We start from the raw sequence: 18033 nt of genomic DNA on the forward strand, positions 1-18033 counted from the left end.
TTGTTGTGATTTGATATAAATGATCAAAAGATGAATCAATAAAACAGGCATGAGAGATGGGTTCAATAAATATTTTGCTGGCAGTTTACATTAGCAGTGGAATTTTCAATTATTAAAAAATGATACTTTAGTGAAAATTTTCTATTCCTTGCATTAATTATGTTTATTAAACTTTGCTAGTTAATCTGTTGACTGAAACAGAATCTAAAGTTTGTGCTAGCTCATGAATGTCAACACCATATAAAGAAGACAGTATAAGTAGCGCAGAGAGCTCAAAGTACTTTACCTATACTAATGAATTTACCCTCACAAATCCCCTTGAGTATGTAACCAGGTAAATTCTAGTTGTTTTTCTGCATATGAGGCAACTGAGGCCAAAAGAGGCAGACTCTTTCTAAATCATTCAGGAAGCCTCTGGCAGAACTGAGAATAGAATGTGCTTGCCGACTCCCAGTCATGCGTCCTAACCACAAGATCATCCTTCCTTCCTGAGAAAAATGAAACAAGCCCTAATAAAATAATTGAAAGAAAGTTAGTAAATATTTAAAATACTGGGCCTAACATTTTTATTAAGATAGATAAAATGAAACAGGTGAAGAACAAGCTTGTATTTTCTTGTGACATGAGCGCTAATTAGAGCGTTATCTTCTTTGGAATGGAGTAATGTCTCATGAACTGCCTGAAGCGGGTTTACCCACCAAAACTCATGATATAATGTATTGGTTAGTCTCTAAGGTGCCATAGGACTGCTCGTTGCCTACTTTAGATTTACAAAAGCGACGAGGAGTCCTGTGGCACCTTATAGACTAACTGAAGTGTAGGAGCATAAGCTTTCGTGGGCAAAGACCCACTTCATCAGATGCATGTAGTGGAAATTTCCAGAGGCAGGAATAAATATGCAGGCCAGGATCAGGCTGGAGATGATGAGGTGATCCAATCAAGGAGGATGAGGCCCACTTCTAGCAGCTGATCTGGAGGTGTGAATTCCAAGGGAACAGAAGCTGCTTTTGTAGTTAGCAAGCCATTCACAGTCTTTGTTTAATCCAGAGTTGATTGTGTCAAACTTAAAGATGAACTGTAGCTCAGCAGTTTCTCTTTGAAGTCTGGTCCTGAAGTTTTTTTGCTGCAGGATGGCTACTTTTAGATCTGCAATTGTGTGTCCAGGAAGATTGAAGTGTTCCCCTACAGGTTTTAGTATGTTGCCATTCCTAATATCAGATTTGTGTCCATTGATTCTTTTACGTAGGGACTGTCCTGTTTGGCCGATGTATATAGCAGTGGGGCATTGTTGGCACATGATGGCATATATTACGTTGGTGGATGTGCAGGAGAATGTACCAGTGACAGTATGGCTGATCTGGTTGGGTCCTGTGATGGTGTTGCTGGTGTATATATGTGGGCAGAGTTGGCACCGAGGTTTGTTGCAAGGTTTGGTTCCTGCGTTCGAGTTATTATGGTGTGGTGTGTAGTTGCTGGTGAGAATATGCTTCAGGTTGGTGGGTTGTCTGTGGGCAAGGACCGGCCTACCTCCCAAGGCCTGTGAAAGCGGGGGATCATTGTCCAGGATGGGTTGAAGATCACTAATGATGCGTTGGAGAGGTTTTAGCAGGGGACTGTAGGTGATGGCCAGTGGTGTTCTGTTGGTTTCTTTCTTGGGCTTGTCCCGTAGCAGGAGGCTTCTGGGTACACGTCTGGCTCTCTCAATCTGTCTCCTCACTTCCTCGTGTGGGTATCGCAGTTTACAGAATGCTTGTTGAAGATCTTGTAGGTGTAGGTCTCTGTCTGAGGGGTTGGAGCATATGCGGTTGTACCTCAGTGCTTGGCTGTAAACAATGGATCGTGTGGTGAGTCCGGGACACCACGATACAAATTTCCTGGACACCACGATACAAATAAGTGACGGTCATATCAATACCACCCTATACCGAAAACCTACCGACCGCTATACTTACCTGCATGCCTCCAGTTTCCATCCCGGACTCACCACAATGCCCTACTGCTATATACATCGGCCAAACAGGACAGTTAGTTAGCACTTTAGCTGCAGCTGGAGCACCTCATGCTTTTAACTCCAGCGATCTCCACTTCAGTCCCCAGTGTATTGGCCGAGATGATAACCATCACGATGGTACTGTATTTAGTTTTCAGTTTCTAGGCTAGTTGAGTTTCAAGAGTCAGAGGTTAATCTAATCTCTTCTTTTTCTTCTCAAATAGGGTCTGCTATATGAGTTCTCTCCCTCCAAAGCACTCTGTCCAATGCCCCTATCCTCTCTCATACTACATACTGATCTGTCTTCTTCCTTTATAATATTTCTGTACTACTTCTTGGGTTGACTTGTCTTTTTTTTTTTTTTTTTTTTTTTTAAGGTCACAGATTTTGTCTCAGTACTGTGTTTTAAATGACCATACCATCTGAACCTGCACTCTCTCGTGTTTTGTTGATGGGAGTGTGACCATGATCCTGTCTCCTTGTTTATGAAGTTTACCACACTCCTGTCTCCTTGCTAGCCAGCTCCTAACAGAGCCAGGCTCCTTCCTTTTATCCTTCCTCCAGGCCTGGCATTGGCTACAGGGAAGGGCTAGCTGGGCCAAAAGGCTTTATTTAACCCCTGTGATGACGGTCCAGTCTCTCTTCGCTCCCTTACAGGGGGTTAATTTGAGTATATTGCTAACATACATATTCCTCATGTGGTCTTTCTACTTACACCACTCAGATACCCAACAGTTGCATTTCTGTGGAGCAGATTATTTTTTCATGTTTCTCCTTTGTTGCCCAGCACTTAGCTTCAATCATTATGAACAGACCACCATTTTATAAACTTTCCCTTTTAGTCTTACTGGTGTCTCCTGTCACATGCTACATAACTTCTCTATCTCCTTTGAGCAACGTGTTAATTATTAAAACTCTCATTTCATCCTTTATTTCCACATTTTCGTGGATTCTGGAACCCAGATAGTCAAAAGTTTACATTTTTTGTACTGTCTGACCCTGTAGTTTCAAGGTCAATTCTTCAGTGTTCACGTTATTGAAATTACTTACTATATACTGTGTTTTTCCCCTGCTTATTGTGAGGCCATGTCTCTGACAGAGTAATTTAACCCCTCCCAATATTTTTACACGGTCTTCTGAAATATTACTTCAAATAATGAGCCTTCCTTTCTTACATCATTGTTCTTCTTACTGTGTATCTGTCCTTGACAATATTTTGATTTCCAGATTAAACCTAAAACAGTATTGTGGATTTTATATGAAACAGACAGAGTTCACTGGCTTCCTGTGTTTAACTGCCAGTTAGTGTTTTGTTTGTTCTTACATGCATGTTCTACATCTGGTAGAAGAGTCTTCAAATGTTGTCTCATTATGTTTCTCATTATTTCCTTTGGCAGAGCTGTCACTTAAAGGTCATGTTTAACCTGTTCTGTTATAGCAATGTCATTATAAGGGGCAAAGTCTTAAACTGATTCTACCTCCTAAAATCTGTAATGCAGATTACACAGCTGCAATCTAGCTTCATTTTATTCCTGTTGCAATGCTTAAGTTTTTTTAGATATCAGAACTTGGGCTCAGTGAATTGAGGAAAGATGGCTAGATGGTCTTACAAGATTTATGCAGGAATCAGTTGTGTATAAGAGGTTGGGAGAGAAAACCTGAAGAGAAAGTACATGGGTCTTGGGGTTGTATAAAAAAGTGTTGCCAACTCTTTCAATTCTATCACAAGTTTCAATAGTTGATACTCTCCTTAAAGCCCCAACTCCTGAAGTCCTATGATTTACATGAGAATTTCAGTTTTCTTTAAAAAAAGGTTCTGGCCTATGTAGTTGCAGAAAAAAGCATGTCAATGTAACCACACTGTACTATAATCTATTAACTCAAAAAAAACCCCCCACAAAACCTCAGAAGACAATAAAAATAACCTGTCTTTTTTGTGTGTGATTTTTTTTTTTGAGGCCTCACTCGTGATTTTCAAATGCTTAGAGTTGGTAGTGTTGTGAAAGAGACTGAAAGAGGAGAGTGGTTATATCTGTGGCTTGTGACAGGCAGCATTTTTTCCCACCATCTTTAAAGATCTCCCTCCAATAGCTGTTCTTGCCTGATATGTCAGGGCTCTATCCTTTCAGAAAGAGGGCTCCTCATTTTACCTTTTAGCAGACTGTGCTGTAGCATTACTCAAGAATTCATTTTCTGCAGTGATATTACTTTTTGAGGCTTTGAGAAATTCATGTCCCAGTTAGAGAATTCAAACTTTGATGTAAGTAAATGTGCTCCATCTAGACTGCTTTAACAAAGCTCTTTGTTGTAGAGTCACATAAGCATAAATCCTATTGGTTTCACAGGTCTAGAACCCAACTAAGTCGAGCTTATCAGATTCTGTGAATATAAGCAAAAGGAGTTGTATTTACTGTCTTGTCAGTTTTTATTGCTTCCTACTCACTTACATAATATCAAAAACCAAATAGTCATGTGCAAAGCATAACTTTTAAAATATATATACAAATGACACATGCACTCTTGAAATAAGATATTATACATGCATTAGTGTAATAAAGAATCAGGGAACTGTGATGTTAAATATTATTTTCTTTTTCCTTTTTCCTTTACAGATAGCTGAGGCCTATTTTCAGGAAGAGGAATGTATCCTTTTATTGATCAAATTTAACAATGTTCTCTTTTGTGTAAAAGTAACTACATATTTATGCTATTACTGTTGCTTTAGTTCTCATTTCCCCACCTTCACACTTCAAAAGTAGTAACTTCATACTTCACTGCAGCTGTACAAAGTATTGCCATAAATAGGGAAAATCAAAATTCTTGAAGTCTTTATAGCCTGTATATTGTCTGACAGGTTTTTGGGGCAGATGTCTTATCTGGGAAGAGAGAAAATTGCTTTCAAATGCTACTTTATTATTATGGGTTAAGCTGCTACAGTGCGCTTTGCACTGTTCAAAGCATAGAGGAAGATTTGTCTCGAGAAGCTTACAAATTAGACAGACACAAAGTCTCTTTGATATCTTTGGATATGGATGGCTCTGGTTTAGACTGTTTGCCTTGGGATAATTTTTTTAATAAGTACCTTCACACACAAATGTATAATGTACTTGCATTTGGAAACTCATAGGTGATCAAATATACCTGCTCTAGGTCAAAGTTTGTTGAAAGAGATTATAATGTCCTAAAAATTTTTTCCGTGCTGCTTTTAGGAAGTTTTTATATAAGTCTTCCAGGTTTAATTTAGTTTAATAATTTATTCAAGTCTATTAGATTGCTGGCCATATAATCACTAGTCTCACATCCATTTTGGTACTTGTGTGTCAGGTTTCAGTCATAGAACTAGACGATGTCCTTTTTAAAGTGGTATTGAAAATAAATATATTCCCATATGTGCGTCTCTATCTGTATTTTTCTTTAACCTTCCATTCAGACGAGAAAGCAATGAAGTTCATTCAGCTTGAACGACTGTATCATGAGCAGTTACTTGAAAATCTTTCTTCCATTCAGAAGCAGTGGGGTATGTACAGTGTGTTCTGATGTGTTAGAGAGCAGAGTTCTTTTTTAGATACTGTATACAGAACTGGTTCTGTCTTTCTAAATAACAGAACAGATATTTTTCCAGTCAATACTGTGTTGCAAAACAAAAGTAGCTCTTTCACTAGAACCTTTCAGAGCCTGTCATGAGAAAATAATTCTTTCCTTAGATTTTTTTTCTCTGGTCTTCGTGAAGAAAAGGCATGTATAAAGAATTATTCTTTATCTTGGTCAGTTTCTATACATTGTATTCTCTGCTGTGGTTGATTCTTTTATTCTCCAGTGAAACTGGTGTGTCATGTTTTGTTGTTTGAAAACAGCACAACTTATCGTGTCGTGATATTATGCTAGTTATCTATGTTGTTGTCATAATTTTAGAACATACACTGGTCAAATTTGCTTTATTGATTTAAAAAAACAAAATTAGAGTTGAACATATTTACCATGGATTAGTCTCTTTGGCTTCTATGTTTTTTGGGTAAGTACATGCTAATTTTTTTAGTAGTGTAGCTAAAACTATTTGTGGTTAATTTAGAAACAAAGTGGAAAACAGCAGTGCCCAGTGAAGTTACAACTCTGAGGAATTCAACTAAAGGACTTAACAATGAAGAGTTGGAAAATCTTGCTAAACTTTGTACGTCACATAGAGAGTAAGTATAGTAAACCTGTTTACTTTAACAGGTGTAAGTATACTTGTTTTTTATTTGTATGGCAGATGTTTGTAAAGAGTTCAACTGCATCCCCAAAAATAAAAATTACAGCAATTGATTAAAATGGATCAAAACCAATTCACATCTAAAAGTATTTGTTTTGATATATAGTAACAATACTTAGCTTTACAATAATTTCTCAAACTGTATTAATATTGCTATAAAAATTTGTACAGACTAAAAATATTACTTGGACCGTCTGAGCAGTTGAAGAGCTTATACTTTGATTACATTGCTGTCATCTTTTGCTGAACCTGCAATGATTCAGTAGGACAAAATTGTCCTTTACTCCCCAAATACACAGTTATGATCAATCCTCTTGGGATAGCCTGCAGCACTAGAATGCTAATGAAGCATGCTAGCAACTTGCACTTTAACCATAGCATAATTCCTTCCACTGCTAGCAGTTAGCAAGTCATTCAGAAAAGATTGTCATATTAATCAATGTCTAACAGTAGGACCCCCTCCAAGCCAATATGTTTAGGCATGAAAGATGAGTAGAAAATTGTTGTCTTTTTTGTTTTCTTTCTCTGCAGTAGGGAGCTGCCCTTCTATTTTTTTCATAGAATTATAGAGTTGGAAGAGACCTTAGAAGGCCATCAAGTCCAACCCCCTGCCCAAGGCAAGCCCAAACCCAATTAAATCAACCCAGCCAGGGCTTTGTCAAGCTGATACTTAAATACCTCTAGGGATGGAGACTCCACTACTTCCCTAGGTAACCCATTCCAGTGCTTCACCACCCTCCTAGTGAAATAGTTTTTCCTAATATCCAACCTGGACCTCTCCCACTGCAACTTGAGACCATTGTTCCTTGTTCTGCCATCTGTCACTACTGTGAACAGCCTTTCTCCAGCCTCTTTGGAACCTCCCTTCAGGAAGTTGAAGGCTGCTATCAAATCCCCCCTCACTCTTCTCTTCGGCAGACTAAATAGACCCAAATCCCTCAGCCTCTCCTCGTAGGTCATATGCTCCAGCCCCCTAATCATTTTGGTTGCCCTCTGCTGGATCCTCTCCAGTGCATCCACATCCTTCCTGTAATTGGGGACCCAGAACTGGACACAATACTCCAGATGTGGCCTCACCAGAGCCGAGTAAAGAGGAATAATCACATCTCTGGATCGACTGGCAATGCTCATCTTAATGCAACCAAGTACGCCATTAGCCTTCTTGGCTACAAGGGCACACTACCATATTTGCTTCTCTTGCTACGCATTGGAATGGTTTCTTCCTGTGGCTTCAGTAAGGCTTCTTTAAAATACTGCCAGCTCTCCTGGGCTCCTTTCCCCTTCATGTTAGCATCCCAGGGGATTCTGCCCATTAGGTCTCTGAGGGAGTCGAAGTCTGCTTTTCTGGAGTTCAAGGTGTGTATTTTTGTGTTTCTCTAGGTCACTACAAGGTTAACCCAAAGAAATCATAATAATAATAGTGTTAGTTCCATCCATCCACTCATCCATTAACCAACTAACCCATAGTCATAGAAATATAGGACAGTATTGGACCTATATTGGAAGTCATCAAGTCCAGCCTCCTTACCATACCTGGCAAGTGTTCGTCCAACCTGTTTTTAAAAACGTCCAGTGGGAATTCCCCAATCTCCCTTGGAAACCTTATTCCAGTTCTTCACTACATTTATTGTTAAAAATTTTCCTAGTATCCAACCGAAATATCCCTTGCTGCAGATTAAGCCCATTACTTCTTGTTTTACCTTTAGTGAAGGTGGAGAACAATTGACCACAGTCCTCTTTATAGTGTGATAACTATTATTTTGAGTGTGGTCTTTCAACCTGTTATGCACCCACCTTAGAGTAATTTCATGTGGACTGCATTTCCCTAGTTTTCTTATGGTATTGTTTCAAAAGCCTTATTTATGTTACATTGTAAATAATAAGAGGAAACTTGACATGGAAGACAAGAGTTGGCACTGTTTTGGACTTCTGGGAGCCCTTTCTGAAGGAAAGAGGATCTCACAGAGTGTACCTGGGCAGCAAGTCCCCTTTTTATTATACTGAGAGAAGTACAATTCAGACAGGTGCATGGATCTCAGCTGTGGTAGTGTGACAGAGAGAGAGAAATGAGCTCTCAAGCAGGTTGGACCTGGGCTATTAAGATGTTGGTATTAACCAGTGAAGCACTAAAATTCCACCAAGAAACCCACAGGTAACCAAGGCATATCTGGAAGGCAGCTATTAATATGACTGAAGCAGGAAACTCTCCTTCACAAGCAGCATACTGTACTAATTGCACCTTCCAAATGGATTTATTTTGGAGTCCCAACTACAGCATATTGCAGTAGTCTGGCCTTGAATTGACAGTCCTGAATCACTGCATTGAGGTTTGCTTTGGTAAGAAAAGATTACAGGTCTTGGGCAGTTGTAAATGAAAAAAGGCATCTTGGTTATGACTAGTGATTATTCATAAGTAACTGAAAATCTTACCAGATCCAAGGCTGTAAAAATGACTGCACGTGGCAGAGATGTGTGTTTGATCTAAAGGACAGATACAATTTTTGCCATATTTTCTATTTGCCTTCTCCAGCCTTCTGTCTAGCTATAACTTCAACCAGTCGGTTCTCATCCACGTGTCACTGAGGGCACAATTTGACTTGCAGACCCTTCATAAGAATTAATAATAATAATGTAAAAAGCTTTACTGTCAAAGCCTAGATTTGGTTGCCTTGCCAGCAGTCAAGAAAAAATAATTTCTTCACTTACCGTGAGAGCATATTTGACATGGAGCCATTGGGAAGTATAAACTTGCAACCCTGCAGTGCCACAGAGGCAATTTTAGTACTGTGATTGCAGTAGGACCCTGCTGCTGCCTTGTGACTGATTCCTTTGCCCAGGTGCCTGTCAGGTTCCCCAATATACAGCTTCATTACATGGGATGTGAGTCTTGGGATGTGAGCTAGGATGGAAATATAGCCTATATATTTTACATGTATACACAGCATCTTACTGGGCCCAAAATGGTGGTCTTGTGTTTTCTCCTGAAATTTGTTCCATGTATCCTCACTTTAGAGACTAAAATTCAGATACATTCCATCTGCTGTGTTCTCTTCCTTCACTTTGGGTATGTCTAGACTACAGGCTTTTGTCGACAGCAGTATCTGTCGACAAAACTTGTGTCGACAAGGAGCGTCTAGACACATTCAGTTCTGTCGACAAAGCAAGCTGCTTTGTCGACAAAACCCTGTAGTCTAGACACAACCCTACATGCAATAACACCTTCTGTCGACAGAACTCTGTCGACAAAAGTTGTTATGCCTCGTAAAATGAGGTTTACCAGCGTCGACAAAACAGTATGTCGACAGAACTCAGCGGTAGTGTAGACGCAGGTATAGTTTTGTCGACAAAAGTCCACTTTTGTTGACAAAACTAGTCTAGACACACCCTTAGTATGCAATTTGATGAAAAATTGTTTATTTGGCATAAATTGCTCTTTAAATATCCATGTTATCATTCATGTTATCAGTGTTCTCTAGATGTTCATAGACTGTTGTTCAGTCTTTTTTCTGGGGATTAAAGTTAGATTTACGTGGTGAAAATAATCAGAATCACTTGTTTCCATTTTTTTTAAAGACAGAGTTCTTTCAGTATTTAAGGTACATGTATTTCTAATTGAGAGCATAAATGTTTTTTCCAGTAATTTATTTTATAATCCAAATTCTCATACTGAACATTTTTTTTTCTTTCAGAAACTATTTTGAGCTGTTCTGCTTTGCCTTTGCAAAAAATGTTTATGTACTTTCAGGGATATTTTCAGATTAAAATCTAAACACTTTTTAAAAAAAATGTGTGTAACATTTTTAGAGACTCCATGTGCTTCTGAAGCCCCTTGCTAATTTTGTGATTTTGTAATAATTTTTAAAAACAATCTGTCTCTCCCTTATTGCTGTGTGAAAGAACAGTAACAGAGAACACCCAGTACACAATTAGCTCCCTGGTTTATTGTGTATATCTAGTGCTGTAGAATACATAGCTTGATTTTCAGTGATGTTAATCCACCTATGGGTCCCACTGATTTCAGAGGGAGTGATGGGTGCACAATTCTTCCGAAAAACATGAACCAGAATAAATTGGAGAAGTGGAAGAGAGAGGCGTGTGATATTTTCCCCAAATCTCTTAGTTACAATAGATGTTACTTTTCATGCTAGTTGATAAAACATTTTCATATATAAGTATGATTTTTTTAAGAAAGAAAGATGAATTTTAAGAAATTTAGAACATTCCTGATGTGGTGGGGTTTTTTTTAACTGTCTTCTCAATTATATACAGCAATGTCTATAATAATTGGCCTTCTAATGATGTTAACATATGGTACAGCTCTGTACTTTAAACTATGCTAGTTCACTGATAGTGTTTCAGTGTTGGAAATGTTCTGTGCTAATATTAGAGCATGTAAGGGTAGTTTGTAGAGTAGTTAGGGTGATATTTGTTGTGAAGAATATTGTTGTTGAATGTGGTCATTTATTCTTATTTTCTTTTTGCTTGCAGGCCACTTGTATCCAAACACAAGGTAAGAAATTATGTTTTCTTTGTTGCTTTACCAATTGAAAATCTGAGTGAAGGTATTCTTTAGCATGCTTAGACATACTTTTTATAGAGGTTGTTCGGTAATTGTGTACCTTATAGACTTCTCAAATAATTCCAGTGTCTGAATTTAAAATGAACAGTTACATGTAAGTGCTATCCTGTTTTACAGGTAGTAACTACTGAAAAGTCATTGGGAGGCAATCGTTTTGTACAATTAATGGTATCAGAAGATTTAAAGGAAAAAGAGGCTGCTGCTTGTGATTCAGGTACATCTTGTGTACATATTTTTAAATTTACTCCTGTTGACAGTGTGCAACTCCTGTGTTTGGGGTTGCAGCCCATGAGCTAGATTCCAACAAGAGCAAAAATTAGAGGGCAAATGTTAATTTTTCACAGAATATAATAAAGTATTTGCACAGCATCAATAATGAATAGTTCTAAGAAGGCAATGGTGTTCATAATACTAATGACTGAATTAAAATGTCTGAATTTTTTGTATTATATCAGTTCATATAACACACAAAAGGCTATTCTTAATAAATAAAATGTCATGCTTCCAGGAAAATTCCAGTCATCCTCCAATATATAAAATGCCAGGTCAGGCTAGACAAAGATCTTTATAAATATTCTAAGTTGTGGCCATTCATTATTTAAATGATCCATATTTTCATCTGGTATGCAATGTAACAATCCTGTGTAAAGCTGCATTTTCCATACCAATAAAGAAAAACTGAGTAATGCATATTTTGGGTTCTCAATATTAACATTAATATTCAAGATGATAACTGAAAGTGTGTCTCAGCTTCCCTTCCCCTTTCTGCAAGAACACATTAGTGATGTGTTTGAGGATAGCCTGCACAGTGTAGTTGCATGGGAATGGAGAAGTAAGATAGTTTTTAAGCTATTTAACCTTGGTACATCAAGATTTTGCATGTTCCAGCGACAGATGACGAGAGTTAAAGAAGTCTAAATTCAGTGCTTTTTTTTCCCTCTCCAGGGGTATTTGTAATCACACAGGAAATGGGGGAGGGGAGTTCAGCCTGTAGGAGGTGTTGGTGGCATTGGACCACTATTTCTCCACACACTACAGAACTCTTGTCCTTTCCATTCCACACTCCTTACTATCATTACCACCACCACCACCATCACGTATTCTGTTGTCTTTCTGTCTGGTTCTTTTATAGTGCATCCACTACTCTGGTATCTAGGCTCATTCACAAGGCTGAAGAACATGCTGTCAGCTATTCTGATTTCTATCTTGAGTTTTTAAATGTTTGATATATTTCTTAAACCCGAGTTTCTGCGTTTCCAGCTACCTTATTTTTTTTAAAGTAAGTTTATAGCCCTTATGGTCACAAAGAAAAACTTAAAAATTAGGAAGCGACTGAAACCTGCAGGTTCAAAAACCAGAAGAAAAATCGAAAACACAAAATGTATAATTTTTATTGCTGATTGGAAAACAGATTTTTTTTTCTCTGAAGCAGAACATAAGGCAAAAATTTCCAGCAGAACAGAAATTCTGAAAAATTTCAGTTCAGGCACCTCAAAATATTTTGTTTTGATCATGTCAGAACTTTATAATGTAAAATATAAAATACTTGTATATTAAAATTTATAATATAAAAATAAAAATGAATACAACTTTCTTCCTTCTGAAGTTTTGTGAACATGTACATGTTGTCTCAGAAATATTTACATTATGACAAATTTATGTTTTCCAATGGAAAACTGTAGTTTCTGGTTCAATAGCACTACGTACCATCAAAAAAATTCCAGCTAAGCTCTGATTGCTTAAAAATCTCATGATTTTTGGGGGAACCTAACTAATGATTTCTGATTGCTCAGGTTGGTTATACTGTGAAGAGTGGTTACGTAACCTCCTGCACCTTTTCCTGCAGGCTGACACTTTCTTTGGGAAGCAATAGACTTGTGTCTATGGCGTTCACACTGGCAGATCTCTTTAGGAGGGTGGCTTTTAATAAAACTCTATCTTGATCAGCTATTACTACTTCTCACAATCCAGGTATGTGAGCAGCAGGGGGCATACAATTTGTCTGACCTGCTAGTTGGCTGTTTTCACTCACTTGCTTTTAAAGGCAAGAAAGTGACTATGATAGCAAGGAAGGGGAAGGCAAAATCCAAAGGGTTTGAAGAGGGCCTTATTGAGAATATAAATAGCCAAATTAAGAGGTTGCCTACATGGAGAAAAGGCCCAGAATAGCTTTTGTAAAACAGTGTGCCATGGGGCCATTCGAGATTAAGGTAAATTGTGTGGGATTAGAGTGTCCACATGAGAATCTATTGTGGAATAGCAATTCTACAATAGCTGTTATGGGCCATTTCCCAAGTAGACAAATGAATTTTGTCATTTATAAACCCATTAAGGTCCTTTTCCAAAGTGGTTAAGCAAAACAGTACAAAGGCACTCTTGGGCTCTTTTATCACGTCCAGTGGCATATTGAGTACATATACTGCATGTGCCCCTAGCATGGGTATAAATAGAAGTGTAGATGGTGAGGAATGGATTAGGCAAGTAGACACATCAGAACCTTAGGATGTGCACCCTATACTGCTCTCTATAGGTTTGTCTAGACTACATGGCTCCGTTAATGGAGCCATGTAGATGAGTTTACTAGACATAGGAAAATGAAATGGCAATTTAAATAAATAATAATTTCACAAGGCATACCGGAGTGGTCGACAAAGGCTTCCCTTGTCGACCGCGGCACGTCCAGACTGCCCTGCTGTGATGCCAAACAGCTGATCTGCACAGCGTGGTGGCCATTTTGATGTAAATGAAGCGGCGATTATTTAAATCGCCGCTTCATTTTCCTATGTCTAGTAAACTCATCTACATGGGTCCGTCAACGGAGCCATGTAGTCTAGACCTACCCTAAGTGTCCAAGCCGTGCCTTCTCGATTTACATGTTTACAAGTAAAGGCTCTAACGATAGGGAACCGCTGAAGCCTTTTCCCCTCTATGTCCCCAGCTTCTGGCGTCTTTTGCTGCCACGTGTTGCTATCCACCATAATATGTATGCAGCTTCCTTTTCACTCTAGTTACATGTACCATACTTGCCACTGCCCGTGTACACAAGGCTTTCATGTGGAATAAGAGTATCCACATGAGGAGAGATTGCAAAATAGCTTATTGTGCTTTATCAGACCTAAGCTTATTTTTCAATAGCTTCTGCTTCTAGATAAGTCCTAAGACTCCCATTTATCTACTGTGTATAGAATGGGGGAGTGGCAGGAGCATGTGGGTTTTGTCTGTGTATGTATATTAAATAATTACGTACTGAGGCACAATGTATACTGTGGTAGCATCCTGGAAAGAAAATGACACTACTTCATTAATCTCAAGCCGACTTGGCTTGATTCATCTATTGCATGCACAAGGGAATATAGCTTGTGCCTTTGAAGACATCTGTCTCCAAGGAGGAGTTGTCATAATTATGGGTGGGTGAAGGAGAAATTGATTGATTATACATATACTTTTCCCAAAATAAAAAAAAGACTAATTCTGGGCTCTCCCCCTTGAGATTCTTCCCAGGAAAGCAGCTTTTTTAAGAACCCAATTGCCAGAGGTTGGTAGGAGATGCATAGACTCACCGGCTGCGTCTAGACTGGCAGCTGCTTTTGCGGAAAAACTTGCCGGCTATCTACACTGGCCACTTGAATTTCCGTAAGAATACTGACGATCTAATATAAGATTGTCAGTGTTCTTGTGGAAATACTATGCTGCTCCCATTCGGGCAAAAGTCCTCTTGCGCAAATGCTTTTGCGCAAGAGGGCCAGTGTAGACAACGTGGCATTGTTTTGTGAAAAAAGCCCCGATCGCGAAAATGGCGATCGGGGCTTTCTTGCGCAAACCCGCGTCTAGATTGGCATGGATGCTTTTCCGCAAAAAATGCTTTTGTGGAAAAGCGTCCATGCCAAAGTGCTTTTGCAGAAAAGCATCCATGCCAATCTAGACACTCTTTTCCGCAAATGCTTTTAACGGAAAATTTTTTCCGTTAAAAGCATTTGCGGAAAATCATGCCAGTCTAGACGTAGCCACCTATTTTACAACCTGTGCTGCTGTAATCACTTCCTCTCAGGGTGCTGGAGCTTATTTTCTGCCAGCTGGATGGTTCAAGGCCTTGAAATCTTTTTATTGCTCTTAAAATAGAGTTGGAGCACATACTATATGTGTATGGATTCATTCTTTCAGTGACTGTCTGAAAGTCTTTATTCCTTCCTGTTATAACTTGAGATGGCCAAAACCCTGCATATTTGTCTTGAATTAAATAATTAATGTAGTAAAATATTTTACAAACCATCCAGTTTGCATTCTCAGCCTCTGGAGAAACTATGGAACTCCCAAATTCTTTTAGGCCTTATTAGGTTCAATCCCAAACGGAAACAATCTGTTCAGGCGATCAGCTGACAGATTGTCACAGGAAATCACTCCTGGGTCTCTTATATTTCAAAATTATAGAGTCATTGTATATTATAAAATCATGACTGGTGTGGAGAAAGTGAATATAAGGGAAAGTAATTTACTTGTTCCTGTAACATAAAAACTAGAAAAAAACAACAAATGGTCTTGTAGCGCTTTTTAGACTAACAAAACACGTAGATGGTATCATGAGTTTTCATGGGCACGAAAGCTCATGATACCATCTACATGTTTTTTTAGTCTATAAAGTGCTACCAGACCATTTGTTGTTTTTTTCTGTAATAGATTAACTCGGCTACCCCCTGAAGCTCATAAAAACTAGAGGTCAACAAATGAAATTAATAGTTAGCAGGTTTAAAACAATCAAAAGAAAGTGTTTCTTCATGCAATGCACAGTCAACCCGTGGAACTCTTTGCCAGATGATGTTGTGAAGAGAAGGATTGTAACATGATTCAAAAAAGAGCTAGATAAATTCATGGAGGTTAGGTCCATCAGTGCTTATTAGCCAGGATGGGTAGGAATGACGTCTCTAGCCTCTGTCAAGAAGCTGGGAATAAATGACGGGGAGGGAATCACTTGATGATTACCCGTTCTGTTTGTTCCTTCTAGGTACCTGGAATTGGCCACTGTTGGAAGACAGGATACTGGGCTAGATGGACCTTTAGTCTGACCCAGTATGGCTGTTCTCATGTTCTCGCAGGCATTTCTTTCTTTCTTATGAACTTAATACTATTTTTCTAGACTGAGCTTTTTGTTTCCTTAAGTGAATTTAGTTCTAATTTTTTGTTATTTTTGGATGCCTCTGGTTTTGGGCATCTGACATGACACCTTTAAAGGAACTTGATTTTTAGAGAGCAGGTTCTCATCACTTCTGAAAATCAACCACTCAAAACCACTACTCACTGCTGAAAATGTATGCCTGAGTAGCCCTAAAAAGACTGACAACACTGGACTTTGAAGTTTTCCAACTCTAGTAGAGTTACAGCATACCCAGAACAGTGTAAGCTTCCCCACTGACATATCTCTGTGTTTCGACCCTGACCTCAAAAGGCTGTCTTGCATGATAAAAAGGCTGATTTAATTTCCATGTCCATTTAATCTTTGGTGGTCTTATTTGCCAATAAAGGTGTCTGTTTTAATGTGGACATATCAACTGAGGAAAAATTGACAGATGGTAACAAAATCCTGCTGCTGACAATCTGGGCTCTATTTGAACCGATGACCTCTATGTGAACGGCTCAGTATCACATTACAGCCCCTCAGCTGTCTTGTCCTTTGTGCTTAATTTTCAAAACTGTGTCTCTTTCATACCCATTTCTTCTTTCCTTATCCTCTATAAGTTAGCTTCTGGGCATCCCTTCTGTTAATGTCCTCAAGCTGCATAGTCTTCCATAACATTTCTAACCTTACTTTTCATGTTTCTCTAGTATTTCATTAACTTTTAAAATATGAGAATTATCAGCAAATATAATCTTTACTTACCTTAAGACAATGCAACTCAACACTGTTTTAAATGTATTTGAAAGCTGAGTAAAAGTGGCAGTACTCTGATACAGCACAGATGTACTGAAGAGTTCAGGTTTGAGGCAAAGTCCATAGCTAGGGTGTATTCACATTGAAAGACATCACAATCTTGTGACACTTCTGCAGAAAATGGTTGAAATTTCTGGGGCCACTTAATCTCTGGAGGTGACTTCCATCAATCTGATCCATAAATGCTTCTGGTTTTGGCTCTGAACTAAAAATTCAATTAAACAGATTTTGAGTTAAGAATGTGGTTTGCATTATTGTTACAATATCTTCTGTAATACAGAATCTATGGTGCTATGTCGCTCTGTATAAACATGTAATAAGTCTGGTGAACAGAGATTGATTTATCTTTTGGATCTCAGTCTCTCCCTTTACCTTTCCCCAAAACTGGGGACAGTGGGGAAAAGAGACTTGGATTTGAGTTTCCAGTTAAGGTCCATTGTGACTAAAATTATTAGAAACTCAGACTAGCGTTTTGGTCTTCTGCTACAACATAAACATATTGTATTGACACTGAATGTACAATTTCTTAAATTTCTGTTAGAAATAAATTATTAATGAATTATAAGTTCTTTAATCTGCTCATAAATAATTTACCAATTTATCCTAACCGAAAATGAGTGTAGCTCAAAGCTTTTTTGAAAATATATGTGTATTATTGTTCTCACTTCCCTCCAAATTAAAGTTCCATAACAGCTCAATAAACAAAGATCACTCTTCCCTGGTAATTTACATTAAAAATATCTGTGACCAAACATAAGATAAATCTAAATTGTATTTGTGTTTTGCATATATAATCCATATTGGCTATTCATATAGAAGTCCATAAAAGCCATTTATAACTGTGTAATTTATCAACTATGAACACTGTAATCAAATATTTTACTTTGCATTCATTGAAGAAAATAGTAAAATATTAAGGGAAAAGGACTACATCGAAAATTTGTTAAATTCTTGCAATGTTGGGCTTTTTTTTTCAAATGCACCTACATATCTCAGTGAAGAATAAGTAACAGTAATAGTAATATATGTAAGTTATCTATTGCAATGGAACCAGGAAAACATTTTCTTCTGTGATTATGACCTCATATGCATCTTCCTTCCACACCCTTCCTTCTAGAAATCTTGGAATGATCTACATGTAGTTAGTTGCATGAAATATGTTTGAGGGGGGGAAATTAGGCCCTTATTCCTTGAAACACTTAAGAACTTGCTTCACATTCAGCATGTGAATAAACCCATCCATTTTCAGCAAGTCACTTAAGCATGTTTTTTTACCTTTAAATATGCAGTTC

At 38.1% G+C, this 18033-nt stretch overlaps 1 protein-coding gene across 6 annotated transcripts in view; it reads left to right on the forward strand.

The window, feature by feature from the left end:
- The window catches only part of CNST (consortin, connexin sorting protein), an 87774-nt gene that overhangs the window by 39225 nt on the left and 30516 nt on the right, over positions 1 to 18033 (forward strand). For all 6 annotated transcript variants that reach the window (XM_075924905.1, XM_075924907.1, XM_075924908.1 and 3 more), the window contains 5 exons: positions 4603 to 4633; positions 5421 to 5507; positions 6060 to 6174; positions 10728 to 10749; positions 10936 to 11032. In XM_075924905.1, the coding sequence (XP_075781020.1) occupies positions 4603 to 4633; positions 5421 to 5507; positions 6060 to 6174; positions 10728 to 10749; positions 10936 to 11032 (352 nt within the window). The remainder of the gene's footprint in view (positions 1 to 4602; positions 4634 to 5420; positions 5508 to 6059; positions 6175 to 10727; positions 10750 to 10935; positions 11033 to 18033) is intronic.

The sequence above is a fragment of the Pelodiscus sinensis genome, chromosome 3 (genome assembly GCF_049634645.1).
Source record: "Pelodiscus sinensis isolate JC-2024 chromosome 3, ASM4963464v1, whole genome shotgun sequence".
In the NCBI taxonomy this organism is placed as follows: domain Eukaryota; kingdom Metazoa; phylum Chordata; order Testudines; family Trionychidae; genus Pelodiscus; species Pelodiscus sinensis.